General features: G+C 40.7%; 2 protein-coding genes and 1 long non-coding RNA gene across 3 annotated transcripts; 2 read left to right on the top strand and 1 right to left on the bottom strand.

The window, feature by feature from the left end:
• The first annotated feature begins 257 nt into the window (after positions 1–257).
• LOC134789853 (DNA replication licensing factor Mcm2) lies at positions 258–15846 on the top strand. The gene is made up of 17 exons (XM_063760525.1): positions 258–400; positions 529–698; positions 1227–1390; positions 1994–2183; positions 2811–2943; positions 3553–3700; positions 4284–4495; positions 4966–5169; positions 6218–6449; positions 6820–6911; positions 7028–7113; positions 10865–11032; positions 11681–11842; positions 12484–12637; positions 13331–13430; positions 14156–14295; positions 15559–15846. The coding sequence occupies exons 1-17, from the start codon at positions 398–400 to the stop codon at positions 15844–15846; spliced, it is 2646 nt and encodes an 881-aa protein (XP_063616595.1). The 5' UTR covers positions 258–397.
• A 2024-nt stretch (positions 15847–17870) lies between these two features.
• LOC134789832 (uncharacterized) lies at positions 17871–19109 on the top strand. Its single transcript, XR_010144123.1, has 2 exons — positions 17871–18474; positions 18523–19109. It is a non-coding gene; the product is annotated as an uncharacterized LOC134789832 (long non-coding RNA).
• On the bottom strand, positions 19025–20148 carry LOC134789825 (zinc finger CCHC domain-containing protein 10). Its single transcript, XM_063760483.1, has 3 exons — positions 19902–20148; positions 19644–19820; positions 19025–19224 (listed from the first exon to the last, which is right to left on the bottom strand). Exons 1-3 carry the CDS (start codon positions 19943–19945, stop codon positions 19035–19037), a joined length of 411 nt encoding a protein of 136 aa, XP_063616553.1. The 5' UTR covers positions 19946–20148; the 3' UTR covers positions 19025–19034.
• Between the last annotated feature and the right edge of the window lie 264 nt (positions 20149–20412).

Here is a 20412-nt window from a genome sequence, read left to right as displayed (position 1 = left end):
CAGCTATAATCTAAAAGTAACTAAAGATCTGTAAAATGAAATAACAAAATAATTGTATCAAATCGCTTTTTTTACTGGTTTATATTTTTAAAGAATAAGCTTCATTATTAATTAATTTCAATATTATTAATTAAAGTCGAAATTTTGAACGCGTCTTTTTAACCAAATAAACTATTTGAACTACTTATTAAATCGCTGAATGTAACGAAAGTTTTCAACAAAATCATAGACTCGAACAAACTAACTGATATTTCGCGCGCATTTTGACATTTTATGTTTTAACCTGTTTGTTGTTGAGTGGCATCGTGTTTTTCTGTTATTTTGTTGTAATTGCGTTAAATTTGTGTTAAGTTTCAGTGTTGTATCTTAAACTAGTAACTTTTACGCTTAAGTAACAATGGTAAGTCGTTTTTTGACCTGAAATTTAAGTAGTTTTTTGATAAATCGTATTTCGCTTTATAGTGGTTGATCATCAGACAAAGGCTTGGATATCCCGGTGTTTGATGGTACTTGTATGTGTCTGTGTAGAGTTCCCCGGCCCCAGACACGCCATCAGACCGAGATGGGGCGCGGTCTCGCATGACATCACCGGCGCGCGACTATGAGATGTTTGAGGATGAGAGCGCCATACTCGGAGACAACCCGCTCGAGGAGGAAGAGGAAGATGGAGAGGAGCTGTTCAATGATAACATGGAGGCGTGAGTTTACCATTTCTGCTCTTTATTTTGTAGGATACTGTACGCCAGTAAGTGCGTAATATGTATACTCCACTTATTTCTTGCCACAAATTAAAAAAAAATGAGATGAAAAAGCTTAGCAAATAAGGTTGTGAGTTTTCTAATCTCTGAACTCTGCCTCACTCTGTAAATTATTAAGAGCACTTCCAGTCTAAACTTATTTAAATTTCCACTTCTTAAATCTTACTTAAATATGGCAAGGTAGCACTGGGATGTATGGGCATGCATTGGGCGGACAGAATAGCATCAGATACTAAAGCCACATTATAGGTTAGCATATACGGGCTAAACTAGAGTGGCTTGGAGAGCACAGCAGAAGAGTGTCCCCAGTTGTCCTATTCATCTGTCATGAGGATTAGACAAACAAGAAGAGAATAAATCTTGTTTTACTTTACATATATAATCTCAGCATTCTGCCTCTGAACCTGTAATTTGTTGAAAGTGCTAAAATTTTGATATTTTTACCATAAACCACATCTTATTATCCAGGGACTACCGCCCCATGCCAGGATTGGATCGCTATGACGCTGCAGACCTCGATGATGATAACTATGACCCCATGTCCATTGAAGACAGGCGGGCGGCTGAACAAGAGCTCCGCCGCAGAGACAGAGAGGAAGGGAGGAGGCGGGATGACCAAGGCTTGCTTTATGGTGAGAATTTAATTACTCCTGAATATTATAGGTTTGCTATCTATTCCCATTATTTTTGTATCTTTAAGGTAAAAGCACCAATGATCGACGCTGCACCAATGTTCGACATGGCATTTATGTCAAAGTAATAATATAGTTTAAGTTTGAACATAGATTTTTTTTCTTTATTCAAAATTAATTCCTGTCACTTTGACCTAAAGTACTTATGTCGAACACTGGCTAAAAGTGTCGATCATTGGTGGTTTTCCCTTACCTGAATTATGGCAATTGAAAGAAACATTGTCATACATTTTGACAAAACGGAATGCGAGTTCAAACCTGGCACAATAGTTGGAATGATTCAGGTGAGAAAAAAAAAACAAAAAAGAGTTGGGGGTTTAGCATTTTGGATGTTGTTGAATTGAGGGTTAAATAACACATATTTGCTACAGAAGAGTGTATAAAAGCCTTATTTTAACATACCTTGGTTGCAACAATACTCACAGTTATATTTTGAATTGTGCTACTGTAATTGATTGTAGTTATTACATATGCAAGAAACATAACTTAACATCTAAATTTTATCCCATTCAAATTCAAATTTTGTTTTTTTTTTTAATGTAGATGAGTCAGATGAAGAGGATGGTGATGCCCCACGCGCCAAGCGTCGCCGAGCCGCCGAAAAGGCCGCCACCGGCGCCGAGGAACAGGTCGAGGAAGGCATCGAGAGTATCGAGAACCTTGAGGACACCAAGGGGTACACCACTAAGGAATGGGTGTCCATGTTGGGACCCAGGACAGAGATTGCTAACAGGTAAACATGGGCAACAGCACAGAATAAGTAATAGTACTACCATTCGGAAAGGACACTTTTAATAAAACCGAAGTTTCACAGTGATTCAGGGTTGAATCATGATATCCCTTTCTAACTTATGGCACTATCCCTTTCGGCTATTTAGGATCAAAATTCAAGTTATTATCTTATCTGTGGTTGTGCACGCAAAGGGATGTCAAGTTGTGTTAACCCTAATAATTGCACACAGCAATGCTGAGCCGAACGGAGCCAAGTTTGCCCGAAGTCAAGATAGTCTCCCCACTGGCAACATTTTGACATTTTATATTTATTTAAATTTATGATTATAATGATGAATTTGCACGCTTGCATGCAAGCTAGGTACATGATCTGTAACATCCCCATACTGTATCAATGCAAATAAATAATTTCTGATTCTGATTTCTGAACAGTAAAGAAGTCACAGTACTATAAGTTAATGTGCATTTGGCTAACAAATAAACGGTGGTTTAAGTTTTATTACACTCGAAAATCTTTAATATTGTTTACATAAAATTGAGGATTAATTTTGGTGTTGTTCAACATATTTATTAAACAAACATTGTAGAATATTTTTCATGCATTCCTGCCCATTCTGCGTGTCTACAGATTCAAGAATTTCCTCCGCACCTTCACAAACAGCAAAGGCCAGTATGTGTACAAAGAGCGTATACGGCGTATGTGTGAACACAATCAAGCCTCCTTCCACGTGGAGTTTGATGTCCTTGCCCGGCGTGAGCAGGTACGCGTATTTGTATATACAGGGTGGCCCATATAGATCGTTCAGTATGGGAAAATCTTAAACTATAAGACATACGACGATCTCTTCTTCGGAATCATGTCATCGATTTTAGTATCAAGAAAAATTGCATTCATACAGTAATAAAATGCATTTTTTTAGTTATTCCCATACTGACCAATTTAAATGGGCCACCCTGTATATAAACTAAATATAATACCCTGTATATAATACATATAATAATATGTTTGTTATATAAATTATATGTAAGGTCAATACAGTTAGGACAGGACCTGAACCATAGGCCATCATTTTCGCTAGAGAGATTGTATGGCTTTTGGCTATTCCGCTTTCCGCGGGTCGTATTAGGTATTAGTAAAGACTCGTGGTCAGAGAACAATGGTTAAGAAGATTCAAATCTCCTCAACTAGTAATTAAAGATGCCCACTAACAACAAACATTAAATGATTGTCAGATGACAACCAAAATGCAGTAATGCAGAGCCATAGTGAACCATACTAACAACAAAACAAGGTAGATTTTTGTTTCATTATTTTTATGCTGCAAGACTTATTGTATAACGAAATGTGGCTTGACCATATTTATTTCCAGGTGCTCGCGTACTTCTTGCCCGAGGCGCCGTTCCAGATGCTGCAAATCTTCGACGAGGTGGCCAAAGACGTGGTGCTCCAGATGTTCCCTAGTTATGAGCGAGTTACGTCAGAGATACACGTGCGGATATCGGACTTGCCACTCATTGGTATGGCCAACCAATTATTAATTATTATCATAGTAATGTTTCATTAAGTTAACTGCAAGCACTACCGACTCCGACGCTCGGCTTTCTTATTCCATGTATGGGGCATTATCTATGAAAAGGGACCTTTTTGTCGATGGCGCTCACGCCGCACAGCGTCGCGCGGCATTGTATGTATAGCGGAGCATCGTTAATAATGACTTAAGCGCCATCGACAGCAAGGTCCCTTTTCATAGATAACGTCACATATGGCTTTTACTCCTCCCTAATTTTAACAAGGTGGATTCTGCTAATTTTGGAGTGTAGACTTTTGACCAACGTGAGAAGGAAATGTTCAGTTTGATTTTGGTTTTTGAGGAAAAATCGGTTGACAAACAAATAACTAAAACGCTTGGCTTAGCTACGGACCTTTTACTCGGCTTATATCAAAATCAAGACTGACAAGTACAGGTAATGTTCATTATGATAATGTTGCACTAAGAAGGGTTTTCATCTTAAACTGCAAGCATACCCAGTTAAACTAGTTTTGCATATAGCATCAGCAGTATAGTTGAAAACAATTGTTTCACTTCTTTCTTTCTTCCAGAGGAACTCAGAACCTTCCGCAAGCTTCACTTGAACCAGCTGGTCCGAACTGTAGGCGTCATCACAGCTACCACCGGAGTACTGCCTCAGTTGTCAGTAGTGAAGTATGACTGTAACCGGTGCGGATACATCTTGGGCCCGTTTGTGCAGTCGCAGAACTCGGAAGTGAAGCCTGGGTCTTGTCCCGAGTGTCAGAGTGCTGGCCCTTTCATGGTAAGATTATTTTAATAAAAGATAATTATAATAAGTATCTGCGCGGCGAAACTTTTGTTCATAGCGCAAGTAGGGATTTTCTTACTTTTTACTTGAAACCCTAAGTTGATTGAGGATTTTTTCTATTCATTTATTTATTGAACACAATGCAAGCTTAGTTTAACTTTCCCAAGTTTTTTCGTTTACTGTTTTTATAGTGTCGAATCGCGACACACTTAGAATTAATGGAATAAAAAACCTGTGAAATAAATAGAATAAATTAAACATGGTAGGATGTAAACAAATGCATTCGGATTTCAGTTAAACCCATTTTGGCAAGGAGCTACTCGTAGTAAATTAGTACAGAAACCACGCTCTAATGATTGATCTCTAAATAAAATATTATAATTGTATTTCTTGGCATATCTTAAAAAATAATAATTGGACAATCTATTTGTCCATGATTTTGACCAATCACTCCCTCTTTCCAGGTAAACATGGAGCAAACAGTATACAGAAACTACCAGAAGGTGACCATCCAAGAGTCCCCTGGGCGTATCCCCGCCGGCCGCATCCCGCGCTCCAAAGACTGCATACTGTTGGCTGATCTGTGCGACCGCTGCAAGCCGGGGGACGAAGTGGACCTCACTGGCATTTACACTAATAATTATGATGGCTCGCTTAACACGGAACAGGTAATGATAAGTTTAATAATGTCTGCTATTCTTTTTAATCACTAGACCTTATAAAACAAGCGCTGGTGGCCTAGCGGTAAGAGCGTGTGACTTTCAATCCGGAGGTCGCGGGTTCAAATCCTAGCTCGTACCAATGAGTTTTTCGGAATTTATGTACGAAATATCATTTGATATTTACCAGTCGCTTTTCGGTGAAGGAAAACATCGTGAGGAAACCGGACTAATCCTAATTAAGGCCTAGTTTCCCCTCTGGGTTGGAAGGTCAGATGGCAGTCGCTTTCGTAAAAACTAGTGCCTACGTCAATTCTTGGGATTAGTTGTCAAGCGGACCCCAGGCTCCCATGAGCCGTGGCAAAATGCCGGGATAACGCGAGGAAGAAGGAAGAAGGAGACCTTATAAAACAAACTCCCCCGCCGCGTCTGTCTGTGTGTATGTATGTTCGCGATAAACTCAAAAACTACTGAACGGATTTTCATGCGGTTTTCACATAGTATAGAGTGATTCTTGAGGAAGGTTTAGGTACAATTTGTTATGGTTTTGTGTAACCCGTGCGAAGCCGGGGCGGGTCGCTATTAAAGGTATATATAAAAATATAAGTGCAAATAAAAATAACAGTCTCCACCAACTGACGCATAATCCACCATTTTATAGTCAACTGACTTCTTTTTCTCCTCAAAACTTAGAATTAAAAAGGAACTATTGTTTGATTACCTACCATCCCTCAACCCACCAACGGATCTACAGCTGACATTCACGAGATATCATGCATCCCCCTTAAACTGCTTTGCGGATTTTTTACCGGCCCTGTTCATTATGTACATTTTTACTATAATATGTTCTTATACAGCTACGAGAGACGTTATTCCTCGCTTAAAACAGACGCTGTATAAATCATCTGTCAAGATTTTAAAGGCCTCATGATATATTCTTATACTTATACTTTACTTAATACTTAATCTTATTCTTATACTTCTTATACTTATACTTTTTTTTATAATTATATTATTTTTATATATCTAATATTCTGATACGAATCTCATTTCCCAGGGTTTCCCAGTATTCGCAACAGTAATTATCGCTAATTACATAGTAGTGAAGGATTGCAAGCACATCGTAGAATCTCTAACCGACGAAGATATCGCTAACATCGTCAAGTTATCCAAGGACCCTCGTATTGGAGAACGTATAGTGCAAAGCATGGCACCTAGTATATATGGGCACGATTATATCAAGAGAGGGCTTGCATTGGCGCTGTTTGGCGGTGAATCTAAGAATCCAGGTGTGTATAACTATAGTTGGTCAAACCAATTTGTCAGTCAGTAAGAACCAGGAAAACTATACTCATCCTTTTCTTTTGGGTGCTATTACTAGTGTAAGCCAAAGATAGTATGCTTCTCTCTGTCTATGATTGAAATGAGACAGTCCTTTGACAAACAATAGAAACTTAATCGTAACGTAAGGAGTCCCTGACAAACTTAAGCGTTTATCACACTGTTGACTATTCTAGTTATTACTCATAAGCCCTACACCAGACGATTGCTATTTGTATACCGATAGGATTATTGTTACTTAACTAACATGTGATTGATACGGATTTTTTTTTTAATAAAGTAATATGATTATGTAATAAATAAATTGTTTTTCAACAGGCGATAAGCACAAAGTGAGAGGCGATATCAATGTTTTAATCTGTGGCGACCCCGGTACTGCCAAATCTCAGTTCCTGAAGTACACAGAAAAGGTAAATATATTTCATATTTGAAGTTAAATATTTGAATCCGAAACCGTAAATTTCAAGTATTATACCGAGTGAAATTCAACTTTGTTTCCATGTCTTAAAGTTTATTTTTGTTTTAGATTGCTCCAAGAGCGGTGTTTACCACTGGCCAAGGCGCTAGCGCCGTCGGTTTGACAGCTTATGTGAGAAAGAACCCCACCACAAGGTAAGCAGTTAGAGAATGATAACAATCACGGGATACAAATACAAATACAAATACAAATATTTATTGATAACACCAATGTTACATGTCAAAGGAATTAGGTATACATTGTATAACTATAACATAATTATGTTGTTACATAATTTAAATTAATCATTAATTATTAGAAAATAATCCAATGTCAATAGTAATTTATTACATAATTTATGTGCATGGTAACTCAAAAAAGTCTCCCACGCTGTACAAAGTTAAATCAAGCAGCCACTTGCGTAGCCTAGTTCTAAATGCTGCGGTGGAAGCTGCATCTCGGATATACTGAGGTAGCCTATTGTACACCGGCGGGCCCATTATGTAGACTGACCGTATCGACTTCGACAGCTTGTGATTCGGCGTTATGAGGCGGTAGTGGTACTTGTCTTTACGGAGGGGACGGCTAGCATTTCGACCTTGACGCTTAAATAAATGAATATTTAAGTGTGTGAATAATGCCACTTGGTATATGAGCTCGCCAGGCAATGTTAGAATTCCTAGGTCCCTGAAAACGTTCCTACAGGAAGTGTCGCTGGATATTCCCACTACTGCTCTTACTGCCCGCTTTTGCATACGGAACACACGTAGAGAGTCTGCGGCACGGGCCCATAGTTCCGCACCATAAGTCAGTAGGCTGTGGACGGTCGCGAAATAGCAGGATCGGACTACACTGCGCGTTGCAGTCTTTGCTAGCCTGCCTAACGCGAAGCACGCTCGTCCTAACTTCGAGCAAATCTCCTCTATGTGGTCGTCCCAGGTCAGAGAACTGTCTATTAAAAAGCCCAGCAGCTTAGTGGATCGTACTTGTTGTAGTACGATACCACCGGCACTGACCTTGAGTGGTGTCTGCGTCCTTCCGTTTAGGGCGAAGGTCATAAAACATGTTTTTTCTCTGTTTAACGCTAGACCGTTTGATGCGAACCACCACTCGAGTTGCTGGACCACAGAGTTCAGATTATGCTCAAGGATGGCGTCTGAGGGGGCCGTTATAACCGCGGCCACGTCGTCGGCGTACATAAAAATATCTGCGCCAGTGACGGCAGTGGGCAGGTCGTTCAATAGGAGGCTGAATAGCGAGTTGGACAAGCACGAGCCCTGCGGAACACCTAGAATATTCTGCATCTCCGTTGAAGTGACCTGTCCCGCTTCCCCCACCACGACTTGTGCTCTATTCGCCATGAATGACGAGAATAGGGAGAGTACCGGTCCGCGTATTCCATGAAATTGGAGCTTATCTGCTATAAGAGCGTGGTCGGCGGTGTCGAATGCGCGCGAGAGGTCGCAGCACAATAGCGCCACGCATAGCCCAGCTTCGCGCGCACTCAGCACGCGCCATACCACTTCACGCACGAGGTCTGTAGTCGCGCGGCCCGCGCGGTAAGCATATTGCCTATCTGATAATATGTCGCGGTCCGCTATAAATTTTAATAGTCTTGTGTTGAGTCCTACTTCGAAGATTTTGCTGATCGCTGGCACAAGTGATATTGGGCGGTAAGATTTCGCGTCAGATCTCTTACCTTTACCTTTGTACAGGGGGCTTATCTTAACCCTTTTTAGAGCGGTTGGGTAAATCCCCTGTCGGGCGCTAGCGTTGCATAAGTAGGAGATCGTGCCGGCTAACGGTGTAATAATGGACTTTAGTGCATTCGCGGACAGACCGTAGTAGTCCGTACTAGTTTTGGGCGCAACGCGTTTTGTCATAATATTTATGACCTCTGAGGGTGTGAATGACACTAACCTTAGTGACACATCACTAGCGCGCGCGTCGACCGCGAGCGCGGCGCGGGCGCGCGGCAGACTGGCTGCCGGGGCGCCGCATCTGCTCGCAGCGGTTATAAACTCAGCGTTTAGCGCGTTTACTAGCGTTTGTTTACTATCAAACGGTTTACCATCGGCGTCTTTGATGTGGTCGGTGTAGTCTACTCGCTCGCGGGTTTTGCGGCCCAGTTCCAAATTGATGACTTTCCACATTCGCTTCGACTTGTTAGGGTCGTTGCGAATTTGTTCAGAATAAAACAGGGTCCGCTTGTGTTTCAATAACAGGTCATATCGAGTGGAAAGGCCTACGGCGAAATTACTTAACTCGGTATTAGTTGGGAACGTCGATTTCAAGTGAAAAGTATCGTATAAAAGATGTTTTAAGTTTTTTATCTCTTCGTCTACCCAATTATTTGAAAATGTGGAGTTTGGCAGTTTTTTTATCGGGAAACAAATGTTAAGTTTGCTAACAATAATGTTAAGGAGGGCTTCCGCTAGCTGGTTACAATCGTGCTTGGACTTGTCTACGACCTCTAGCCAATTAACGGACTCGATAGCGGCTTGAAAATTCATCCTGCTAGCAGCATTAAAACTGCGCCGGTAAGAGAACGCGTCTGGGCGCTCGGACCCGTGCCAGATGGTCAGGCGCTGGGCGTCGTGATCGCTCAGGTGCGTCCTGACGCCAGACACGCTCGCGACTTGCTCAGTGGGGATGTTTGTGTACGCGTGATCGATCAGCGTGCTGCTCTCACTGTCGACACGGGTAGAGAAGTCTATCAACTGTTTGAAGTTATATACTGCTAGGAGATCTAGTAGCTGTTTTTTTGATGATGAATTGTCAAACAAGTTGATGTTGGTATCTCCCATGATGACGGCGTTGAGCCTATCGCGCGTTATTTTATCTAAGAGTTTTTCGAGCAGACTCAAATACTCAACGTGGCTAGTTTGATTGGAATGGTAGATTCCAACGATCAGCAAATTCTCGTTAGACAATTGCACCGCGCAAATATCGAATATCTGTTCGTGGGCTAGGTCGCAATAATCTTGTTTGTTGCTACACTTAACGCCGGCGCGAACATAGATGCAGCTACCACCGTGCGCGACGTTCGGTCTACAGTACGATGAAATTAAATCATAGTTAAGCAAAGTCACAGAAGTTATTTGATTTTTTCGCAGCCAATGCTCCGTCAGGATAAGTATATCGCACATTAACTCTTTTTTTAATAATACTTCGAGCCTACTTGTTTTATTATTTAGACACCTAATATTTTGATGACATGGTGAGTTCGGTCTTCCTGGCTGCACACTTCGTGACAGAAGTTCGTGAAGATAGAAGGACACATCGCCGTATCGTGGTGGCTAATCTTATATAGGTACTTGTGTCATGAACACAAATGTTTCTTCCTGAGTTCTGGATGTTTTCTAAAAATATGTAAGCCTAGTATAATACAGGTTCACTAAGTTTTGCTGCCCATAAACATTTGTTTATATATGTATTTAACTTACAATGCTGAAATTACGTTGAAGAGAAACAGCGTAGCATGCTAGGATTTATTTTGAGGCTTTGATCCTGGGGACGCGGCAGCGCCTCTCCAAAATCATCAATTTTGCAATGAACCTGAGTACTCTTAAGGAGCCAAATGGAATGGTTCTACGCTCCTACAAATCTTATTCGGGCGAACTATCCATAATGTAATAACGTCATATTTACGGTGGACTCCTATTTAAATGGGAAACGTCGAAGGCACAAGGCGCGGTAGGTCACCAATGCGTTGGTCAGACCTAGTCAAAAGTGTTCTCAATGAACCACTCCACGAATGTACAAGACGTTGTAGCCCTACAGTACGGGAGGAATGGCGACGGATTGTGAAGCTTGCCACCGGCCCTGATATGACGACCCCGACCACTCAGACAGTACGACGACAAAGAAGAAGACCTATTTAAACCTGAACTTTATTTCTCTCAGGGACTGGACGCTAGAGGCCGGCGCGCTCGTACTAGCGGACCGCGGCGTGTGCCTCATCGACGAGTTCGACAAGATGAACGACCAGGACCGCACCTCCATCCACGAGGCCATGGAGCAGCAGTCCATCTCGATCTCCAAGGCTGGCATCGTCACTTCCCTGCACGCCAGGTAATAATCGGCGCGATTCGGACTAAGATACGCTGACATATTTAATCTATATCGTATCTATAATATTTGGCGTATCTTAAAGTTCAAATCGGCCCGAATGATGTACATATTGTTTAGTTAATGAATCGCATGCTAGATGGCGCTGTACTGTCCAGTGAAAATCCTGAATCGCGCTATCAAGATGTTTATTGGGATTATGACCCCCTGACTCGTACAGATTGTGTATAGTTTACTAATTGCTCGCTAGATGGCGCTGTACCGTCCAGGAAAAATCCTGAATCGCGCTATCAAGATTTTTCTTGTTATAACTGGCCCACAATGGCCCTGACTCATACAGATTGGTTTACGAATTGCATGCTAGACGGCGCTCTTCCCTGTATCACAAATCCTAAATCGCGTTATCGAGATTTTCTTGGAATAATTACTCCAGATGCATACTATACTATTTTCGTTCAGTTTACGAATCGATCGTTAGATGTCGTTGTTCTGTGTAGTTAAAATCGTGAATATATTAAGATTTTTTGTATATATTGCACGTATTTTTCAAAGATCTTAGCCTGATCAAACTGTTTATCTGCAGCTCCAATATGAATTTGCCTAGCGTCTGATTTCCAACGTTAATTAACTCTTCATTAATTATTCCCGCAGGTGTTCAATAATAGCAGCGGCCAATCCGATCGGCGGACGGTACGACGCGTCCCTGACGTTCTCCGAGAACGTGAACCTGTCGGAACCGATCCTGTCGCGTTTCGACGTGCTGTGCGTCGTGCGGGACGAACCGGAGCCGATGCGTGACGCGCACCTCGCCAAGTAAGCTCCTACTCACCTTTCTGGTTGTCCGGAAATCCGGGGTCCGCTTTCGTAGAATTTTATCCACAGACAAGACATCCTCCAGACTGAGCATAGTAGCGCTACCCCCTCCGCCACAAATATACGGTAGTTTTACTCCATTTTCGAGTCAAAGTGTCTTTATGTGACGCCCATGTCTTTGAACGGACCAATCACGGCACGGGACTCGCTCACCTCGTCCCCCGCACCCCAGTTTTTTTGGCAGCATCGGTTTCATGAAATAATTGCTCTAAACTCCGTCTAGAGGATTCCTAGTCTATGTTTTATCCTATCCGCGAAATTAAGATTAAGATTTTTTTTTTCTGTTTACGTCCAAATTATAGGCTGTTGTAGTGTCCCACTGCTGGGCAAAGGCTCTCTCTCCCCTTGGTTTCCACGACTGCCTGCCACGTCCGCGCTTATTTTGCGGCATCCACTTGGTGGCTAAACTAGACTAGCCCACCTATCCGGATGCATAGGTGGGCTAGTCTAGTAAACATTTAATTCAGAAAAGTAATCTATATAGTGAATTCATTTAGAAAGAGCATATCTTCAATCTATTAATGCTATCCCTTTTATACAGTATTCCAAAACCGTGTTTAACATGCGTCTTCAATTGTCAGATTCGTAGTATCCTCCCACATCCGTCACCACCCGACGCAGCGCGGCCAAGCTATTGAAGAGAACGAGCTGACCGACCCGGACTTCGCGCTGCCCCAAGACTTGCTCAAGAAATACATCGTGTACGCGAGGGAGAACGTGAGACCCAAACTACAGGTACCATTCATCTACCTATCAGTGGCGGCGCGTCCATAAAAACCGATTCCCACCGACCTGTTTTTGGACGTTTGAGCAGAGTTGTAAAGGAAATATGTAAGCCCAATTAGCCCCGGCTTGCCTATTATGTTTGACGCGCTGCCACTGCTACCTATGCATTCGTTATAATTTTACTTACTTCGGTTAACATAATTTATAATTATGAACCTCCAGGTCTTTTTTTGTTGTATCTTTTGTTGCGGTACATCCTTTGTATTGCATTTTTGATATGTTTATGTGAATGTTTGGTTTTCTAAATAAATAAATAAAGTACTCAGTGGCGTAGCGTGATCCAATCTGGCCGTGGGCAAAAACCACATCTGCAAGGCCTGTTTCAATGTGTTTTCCCGAGGTAATAAAAAGGTTGGCTTTACGAGGCCTCCCTATAAGTGGGCGAAGGCCCCATTCGCCCAGGCCTAGCTACGCCACTCGAGAGAGTCCTCGTGGTAGAATGTTCGCCATCCCAGGATGCCTGTCCAAACGGTACATTGTGGGAAACGCCGGTGTGGGCTTAGTGAGTAGGTTCCTCCCCCTCTTTCACAGTAGAAAGAGCACGGAGGTGAGAGTCCCACATACCCCTCAAAATGGGCCCACCTCGGACCCTGGGGGACGATGCGTAACTGCATTCCTACATTCTACTGTTTTATTTTGCAGAATATGGATCAAGACAAAGTGGCAAAGATGTACAGTCAACTGCGTCAGGAATCACTCGCCACGGGCAGCTTACCCATCACAGTTAGACACATTGAATCTGGTGAGATAAAGTCCTTGATTACTCGGGAAACTAGTCTACAAACATTACACTATTCACCTCGCGGAATATGGTTAGAGGTTAGAAAACCGCAGCATCGTCACGCACCCTTGGTTTTTTTTGTGATTTAGACCAATATAATATAAATGTAGACAGAGTAGAATTGAGCCCTTGGTTGGTGGGGGGTTCGACAAATTGTTAAGCAGATTGTGGATTTGGTCATATTAGTCCAAATTGACGCTATAATTGTGCTATTACTAAATTTGATAATTATTTGCACACATTTCCTTAATCTGACGGTTACAATGTAAAAAATTAGGCGTCAAACTTGCGTTCGTCAGATTAAGAAAATGCCTACAAACAAGTGTTATATTTAGTTATACAAAAAAAATATAGCATTAAAGTGGACAAAAATGACCAAACCCACAAACTGCTATAACGATTTTTTAACCCTCCACCAACCTCCCGAAATTAAAAAAAAATTGTAGACGCTTTCCGGCTCGCTGGAAAAAAAACTTTATATAACTTTTTTCTTCTTATCATCTAATATTTCGATTCCAATAGGTCTGTATGACGCTCGAGTAAATCCCGATTTAGCATCGTGGGCTCCCCTACTATTATAGAAAACTTGTTAGTCTACTTTTCACGAATAAAATTATCGTGTTCCCCGAGACGGTAAACTCTCATCAAAAGATGGTGTTATACTCATCATAATGTTTGGTCGGCAGTGATCCGCATGAGCGAGGCGCACGCGCGCATGCACCTGCGCGCGCAGGTGTGCGAGGAGGACGTGAACATGGCCATCCGCACCATGCTGGAGAGCTTCGTCGACACGCAGAAGTACAGCGTCATGCGCGCCATGCGACAGGTATTCAATAGCCTATTCTACTCAATTCTACTGATGCGCTCATTGAGTTTACTAAACGGCGCAATTTTCCACGTGGAGATTTTTCGAGGTCCTTACACTTTTAAAACACTTATTTAAACTTGGTACTATCGAACAAAATAACAAAATCTTGCAATTATAGTTTGTCAAAGGACTGTCTCATTTCAATCATAGACAGAGAGAATCATACTATCTTTCTTACACTAGTACTAGCACCCAAAAGAAAACGATGAGTATAGTTTTCCTGGTTCTTACTGACTGGCAAATTGGTTTGACCAACTATAGTTAACACTTCTAATATATGAATCGATCCGAAACTTTTCAAGTATCGTAGGGTATATGTAGATATATATAATACTTAAGACAATAAAATAATTTGACACCATTGAGCTGATTTGATGATGGAGCCAGAAATTGGATAGTGGAAATGGTGGCTACTAGTGGAACCCTCGAGATTGAATCGTCTTGAAACTTTCCACAACTTGTACATCTGCATCAAGGCCCCAACGCTGTCTGTTCTCTTTGACGGCGCAGAAACTAGTATCATTTCTCTCTCCTTGCTCTTTTAAAAATGCCGTTGGTCAAAAAAGGACAACTATACTGTTGACAAGATGGACTTCAAATCCAGGTGTCCCCTTTTTAGGTAGACCCAGGTTGTGTATGTGTGCGTAAAAACGTATATGTGTGCTCTTTTAGGGATGTGAAAAGTCGATTTTAATCATGTTATATATCGATAAACGCTACCCAGCGGAACGAAATAGCGATTAATTGAAGCTTCAATATCTTCGTTAAACATAAACATAATTGAAATTCTAATGGATAATGAATATATTATAATATAATAAAATAATTCAATTATTGCGGAACACCTATTTTAGTAGGTATTTATGTATTTTAATTAAATATCTGTACTTTCCCTTGGTTCCCTGCTGGTGCGTGACTATAAAATTGTGATCTGATAACCACAATAAAGAATAAAACCGTTTTTGTTCATTTTAGGTATCGTTAAACCTTTGAAGTAAATTTAAAATTGCAAGAAATGTCGATAGTTTATCGATATGACTTTATCGAGATGGCTACAGCAAGGTGGGCCACATTGTTAATCGTACACTAAACAAAAGTGGTCCCACTGACAGCTCGCTTGGAAGGTATCTCTGTATATTATAAATCTATGATCTGTATCTATCTGTCCTCAAGCTCTTACAAATTCTATATGCAAATACTAATCATTTCCATTTGTTCCAGACATTCCAAAAATACCTCTCCTACAAGAAAGACCACAGCGAGCTCCTCTACTACATCCTCCGCCAGCTCACCATGGACCAGCTCGCCTACATGCGCGGCCTCCACAACCACTCCCAATCCACCATCGAAATATCAGAGCGGGACCTCCTGGAGCGAGCGAGACAGATCAACATTACGGACCTGAAGCCTTTCTATGACAGCCGGATCTTCAAGATGAACAGCTTCAGCTATGATCAGAAGAGGAAGGTGATTATACACACGCTGCCTGAAGCGCCTGCTGAGGCATAGTTCATGTTTTGTATGGCTTATTAGAAAAAAATAATCACGGCACACGAGAGGTTAAGGCTCCGTCACACAGGCGCGTGAGCGGGGCGCGCTGCTTTTACATATAACACGCTCACGCCCCGCCGGAAAACGCACCTGTGTGACGGAACCTTTAAATTGAAAAGCATTGTATGAAGTTTCCGAAAGTATTTTGCGAACTCGTCTAATTTAACCTTTTGAACGCCAAACGGCGCATCCATTTGCCGTGCCACTGACGCCACGGGGGTAAAATTTAGTTTTGTGAATAAATAATGCCAACCTAAAAGTGGAGTTTTTCAGTAGATTTTCATCAAAAAAGAATCGACGTCAAATGCCGTCTTTGGCGTCGTTGTCACGAGTTTGCGTTGACGTCAATTGCCGTCTGTGGCGTTCAAAAGGTTAAGCTCAGCCAGTTGGGCCAGTGATCAGTGGATCCTGTACTACCACAGAATAAATAATAGTACTGCCGTACAGAAAGGAAACTTCCTACAAAACCGAAGTTTGACAGCGGTTCAGGGTCGAATCATGCTGTCCCTTTCTAATATATAGCACTATCCCTTTTGGCTATTTAGGGTTTTTAAAATTCAAGCCATTATCTTATCTGTGGTCGTGCACGCAACGGGACGCCAAGTTGTGTCAACCCTAATAATTGCTCGGAGCAATGCTGAGCCGAGTTTGGCCGAAGTCAGGAGTTTCGCACCCCTGGTACTACTGTTTTATCTCAAATCAAATCGTCTGCTGCAAAAATGGAAGCCGTTAAAAAGGTACAACTTTGCCTTGTAGCTTTTGCAGATGCTGATTTTAACATCACGTTTTGAAATTTTCTTTTTGATGTTAGTCGAAATTGTCGAAAATATGTATTACTCGTACGGGTCATATTTTTGTAAAAGTTTTGAAGATGTACTCGAATCATCACATATTCTCTTGTAATTTTTAAAAGTTAATAATATAAATAATCAATGTAAATCATGTACATGTAGAAGTCATTTTCATTGTACATAATGTTCACTTATGCAGGACATAATTAGTAGAACTACCCACCTCATTGTAATATGTATTTAGATTTTAAGGTTGTATTGCTTTAAAATAAGATAGATATAAGTGCCTTACTTTATAGTACAAAATGCATCTGTTCTTTTACTTTTTGACCTATTTTTCAATAAACATTTTTCATATAGTAATGCAGTTTATTTCATTTAACTTTCGTTTTATCGTTTTATCATAGCAAGTCACCAAAAAAGAAGGGCGAAGTTATTCTCTTCTCTATAAGTTCGTTTTTTTAGCATTGTGTGAGTCGTGCATCGTGTCGTTTATGCTCATACAAATGAAACCACATAATGTCATCCATCAATTATTTAATTTACTTTTTTATCAAAATTCATGAGTTGACTAAAGAAACAAATTAAAATGTATTTGTAATGATAACGTGAAGACATTTATTTGATCATACAAGTCTTATAAAATATGCATACATACAGATATTCTAAACATGTACTCTACTACTCTGTGGTGTTACTACTGCTATCTTACGATTCTTACGTCACTGCAAGTATAATACAAAGCGTGGAAACAATAGTACACTAACATTACATGTCATGAGTAATATTGTAAAATCTTAACTTAGTTCAATAGGTACAGAATAACACAGAAAATAAGATTATAATTTTTATTCTATCATATCCTACGCCCAGATCTCCACCAGACGCCAAGAGTATAAACTGCTATAAATCCATCTACAAATTTACATGGGTAATTCTATATACCATGGACTCGTGTTTTGTTCAATTATCTAAACCGTTTGGTCTTTGACCTAGTCAAAAACTCTAAAATTACCCATGCAAATATTTCAGGTGACCTAAACATAGTATCTTCACTAATCTTACTCTAATAAGTTAAAATCCTTTTTATAAAATTACCCTCATCACCAATAAACAAATTACAATGTTTCAACAATATCTTCATTACACAAACTAACTCACTGAAGTTACAATTTAATTGTTTATTAGCAATTAGGTAACAGACATCACAAGTAAGAAACTACACATTCATAAAACCTAAGTCTAGCATTGTAAAGAATTAAATAAAAATCAAATCACACAAAAAGTTATCAATCAAGTTAAGTGGATTTAGACTATACCAGTTACTGGCAAAACAGGTCCAAGATGCAAGTTACTTGTATGAATGTTGTCCAAAGGGTCTACCGCTAACATCCAAAAATCGTTATCTGCCTCTAACTCACTCCAATATACTAGAGTAATACAAAGAGGCAGATAACCATTTTTGATGTTGGCAGTAAGCCCTAATGGCTACTCTACACGATAGGCCAGCGCCGGCCACTCCAAGGGACGCAGCCATGCGGTAGAACGAGATAGCAATATCACTTGCTCCCTCTAACGCGGCGGTCGGCAACCTGCGGCCCGCGGGCCGCATGCGGCTCGTGAAACTGTCACTTGCGGCCTGCGAGCCTCTCTGGCTTAGTAATATTGACAAACGACAATGTCTGATAAAGTCATAAATATTAACAACTTCAACGCGTCAACTTACTCGTTGTTAACTACGCTACTAAAACTACGCAAAAAAAGGTGGCCGACTGCTGCTCTAACGCATAAATGCGTCTCTTGGAGTGGCCGGCGCTGGCCCATCGTGTAGAGGAGCCATCAGGTTCAATTCTATTGTATTGTAGCACTGGCTGGTAAAACAAACAAAACACCACAATCTCGGGAGGCTGTTGCCAGCAAAATGCAATGTCTAAACCATCTTCTATACAAAAAATAATCTTTTTTAAATAAAATGACCAGCATTGTTACTGCTTCTAAACCTCCTGTCTCACAGTAAATGTCTATGGTAGTAGGTAAAGCTTTACATTACTTTAAAACATAAGGATAAAGTAGGGGGTAGTTTTAACTTTTAATATGCAACACTACAACATCTTCTACATCAGTTAATTTCTGTTCTCTACAATTTGACCCCTGATCTCATATCTAACACCAAAAACAAGTGGCTAACTTCCATTCTCAAGATAAAGATAATATAGATAACTAACAGTTTGGCATAGAAAGCTCAATAACCTACAGAAAATTGACACTGCACACCTTTCTAAGCCAACTGATTGAGAAATTTAATTCTAATAAAAACTTTACTGTGAGAAGGTCCTACAATTACCATGAGCTTATTTATGCATCACTCCCTGAGCCTGAGTTGCTGCTGTCGCTGTCACTCTCAGAGTCGCTGCTGCTGTCACTGCCTGAGGAACTGGAGCCGGAGCTTGAGGAGTCGGAGTTGTCTGAGGAGCTGTCAGAGCAGTCGGAGCAGCTGGAGCCATTACACTTCTTTTTCTTGCTTGGAATTTTGCAACTTCCACCACTGTTGACCAAAATTACATTAAAACAGTGATATTTAATACATTGGGTGCAGGAAAATGTGTCAAATAAAAGCTCACAGCTCTTCCTGAACACTAGAGAAGATAGAAAGTTGACGATAAAAGTAGCATGTTTATTGAAATGACTGTTATTTAAAGTAAATTTGTTAAAACTCCTAATACTATCTAGAGGTATAATGCAGATACCCAATTAATTTGAATTCAGTAATCAGTTACAACTAATTTAAATCTGAGGGTAGTTTTAAATTTATATCAGATTTAAATTAAAAACACAGAAACGTTTTTTTAAATTGCATTTAAATAACAGATTCGTTCATGTTGGGCACATAACTATTACCTATAAATAGAAAAAAAGAGAGGTGCTTGACCTGAGAAATACTATTGCCAACAAATGGCCTCTTACCTGCACTGTGGTTCCTCTTTAGCTTCCTTAGCCTTCAAATTCTTCTTGAGGACCTGTGTACGCGACGGACGAACCAGAATCTTGCGTTTTCCTTTGCACTCGTAGCTCCAGTGACCGAACTCAAGGCACTTCTGGCATTTGATGCCTTGAGGGAATGCCGCGGCCAAGGCTGCTTGCCTACAATAAAAAAAAAACGTAAATTCCTGGAAAAACTATTAAACTACACTAAACCATGCAGTATACTTAGGGAAATCTTACTTTTTCCTATCGGATTGGTGTCTGTTGTACGGCCCCAGAGTCATCTTGATATGCTGAAGAACTTTCGAGATTCAAATGAAAAGTCGGTTACTTTATATGTAGGTAGTTGCAAAACGCAAAATATGACTGGCCAGCTGATTTCTTTAAAGCACCGGTCCTCGTGGCTCCCAAAACAATAATGAATTAATGATTACAAATCTTCACAAAAATAGTCGAGCGTGGAAAACGTACGACAACTTAAGTGTCAAAATATTTACGTTCTGAAATATTATGTCTGTTCATAAACAATGAAACGAGGCGTACTTTTCTAATAAGCATGAGATGTCTTATTCATAAATTAATGCTTAGTTTTAGATAGTGTCTATTAGTTTCTTAGAGGATATAACCAACGGAGAAAAATAGTCTGCCGTTTTTTGCGGGGGAGGGGCACATCAAATGTATAGGTACGTCATGTCAGATAAACGTCAGTCCATACATATGGTTGACATGTGGTTGACCATTGGCCGCCTAT

This window comes from Cydia splendana, chromosome 1 (genome assembly GCF_910591565.1).
Source record: "Cydia splendana chromosome 1, ilCydSple1.2, whole genome shotgun sequence".
NCBI classification, from domain to species: domain Eukaryota; kingdom Metazoa; phylum Arthropoda; class Insecta; order Lepidoptera; family Tortricidae; genus Cydia; species Cydia splendana.
This window is presented reverse-complemented; position numbering and strand designations above follow the sequence as displayed.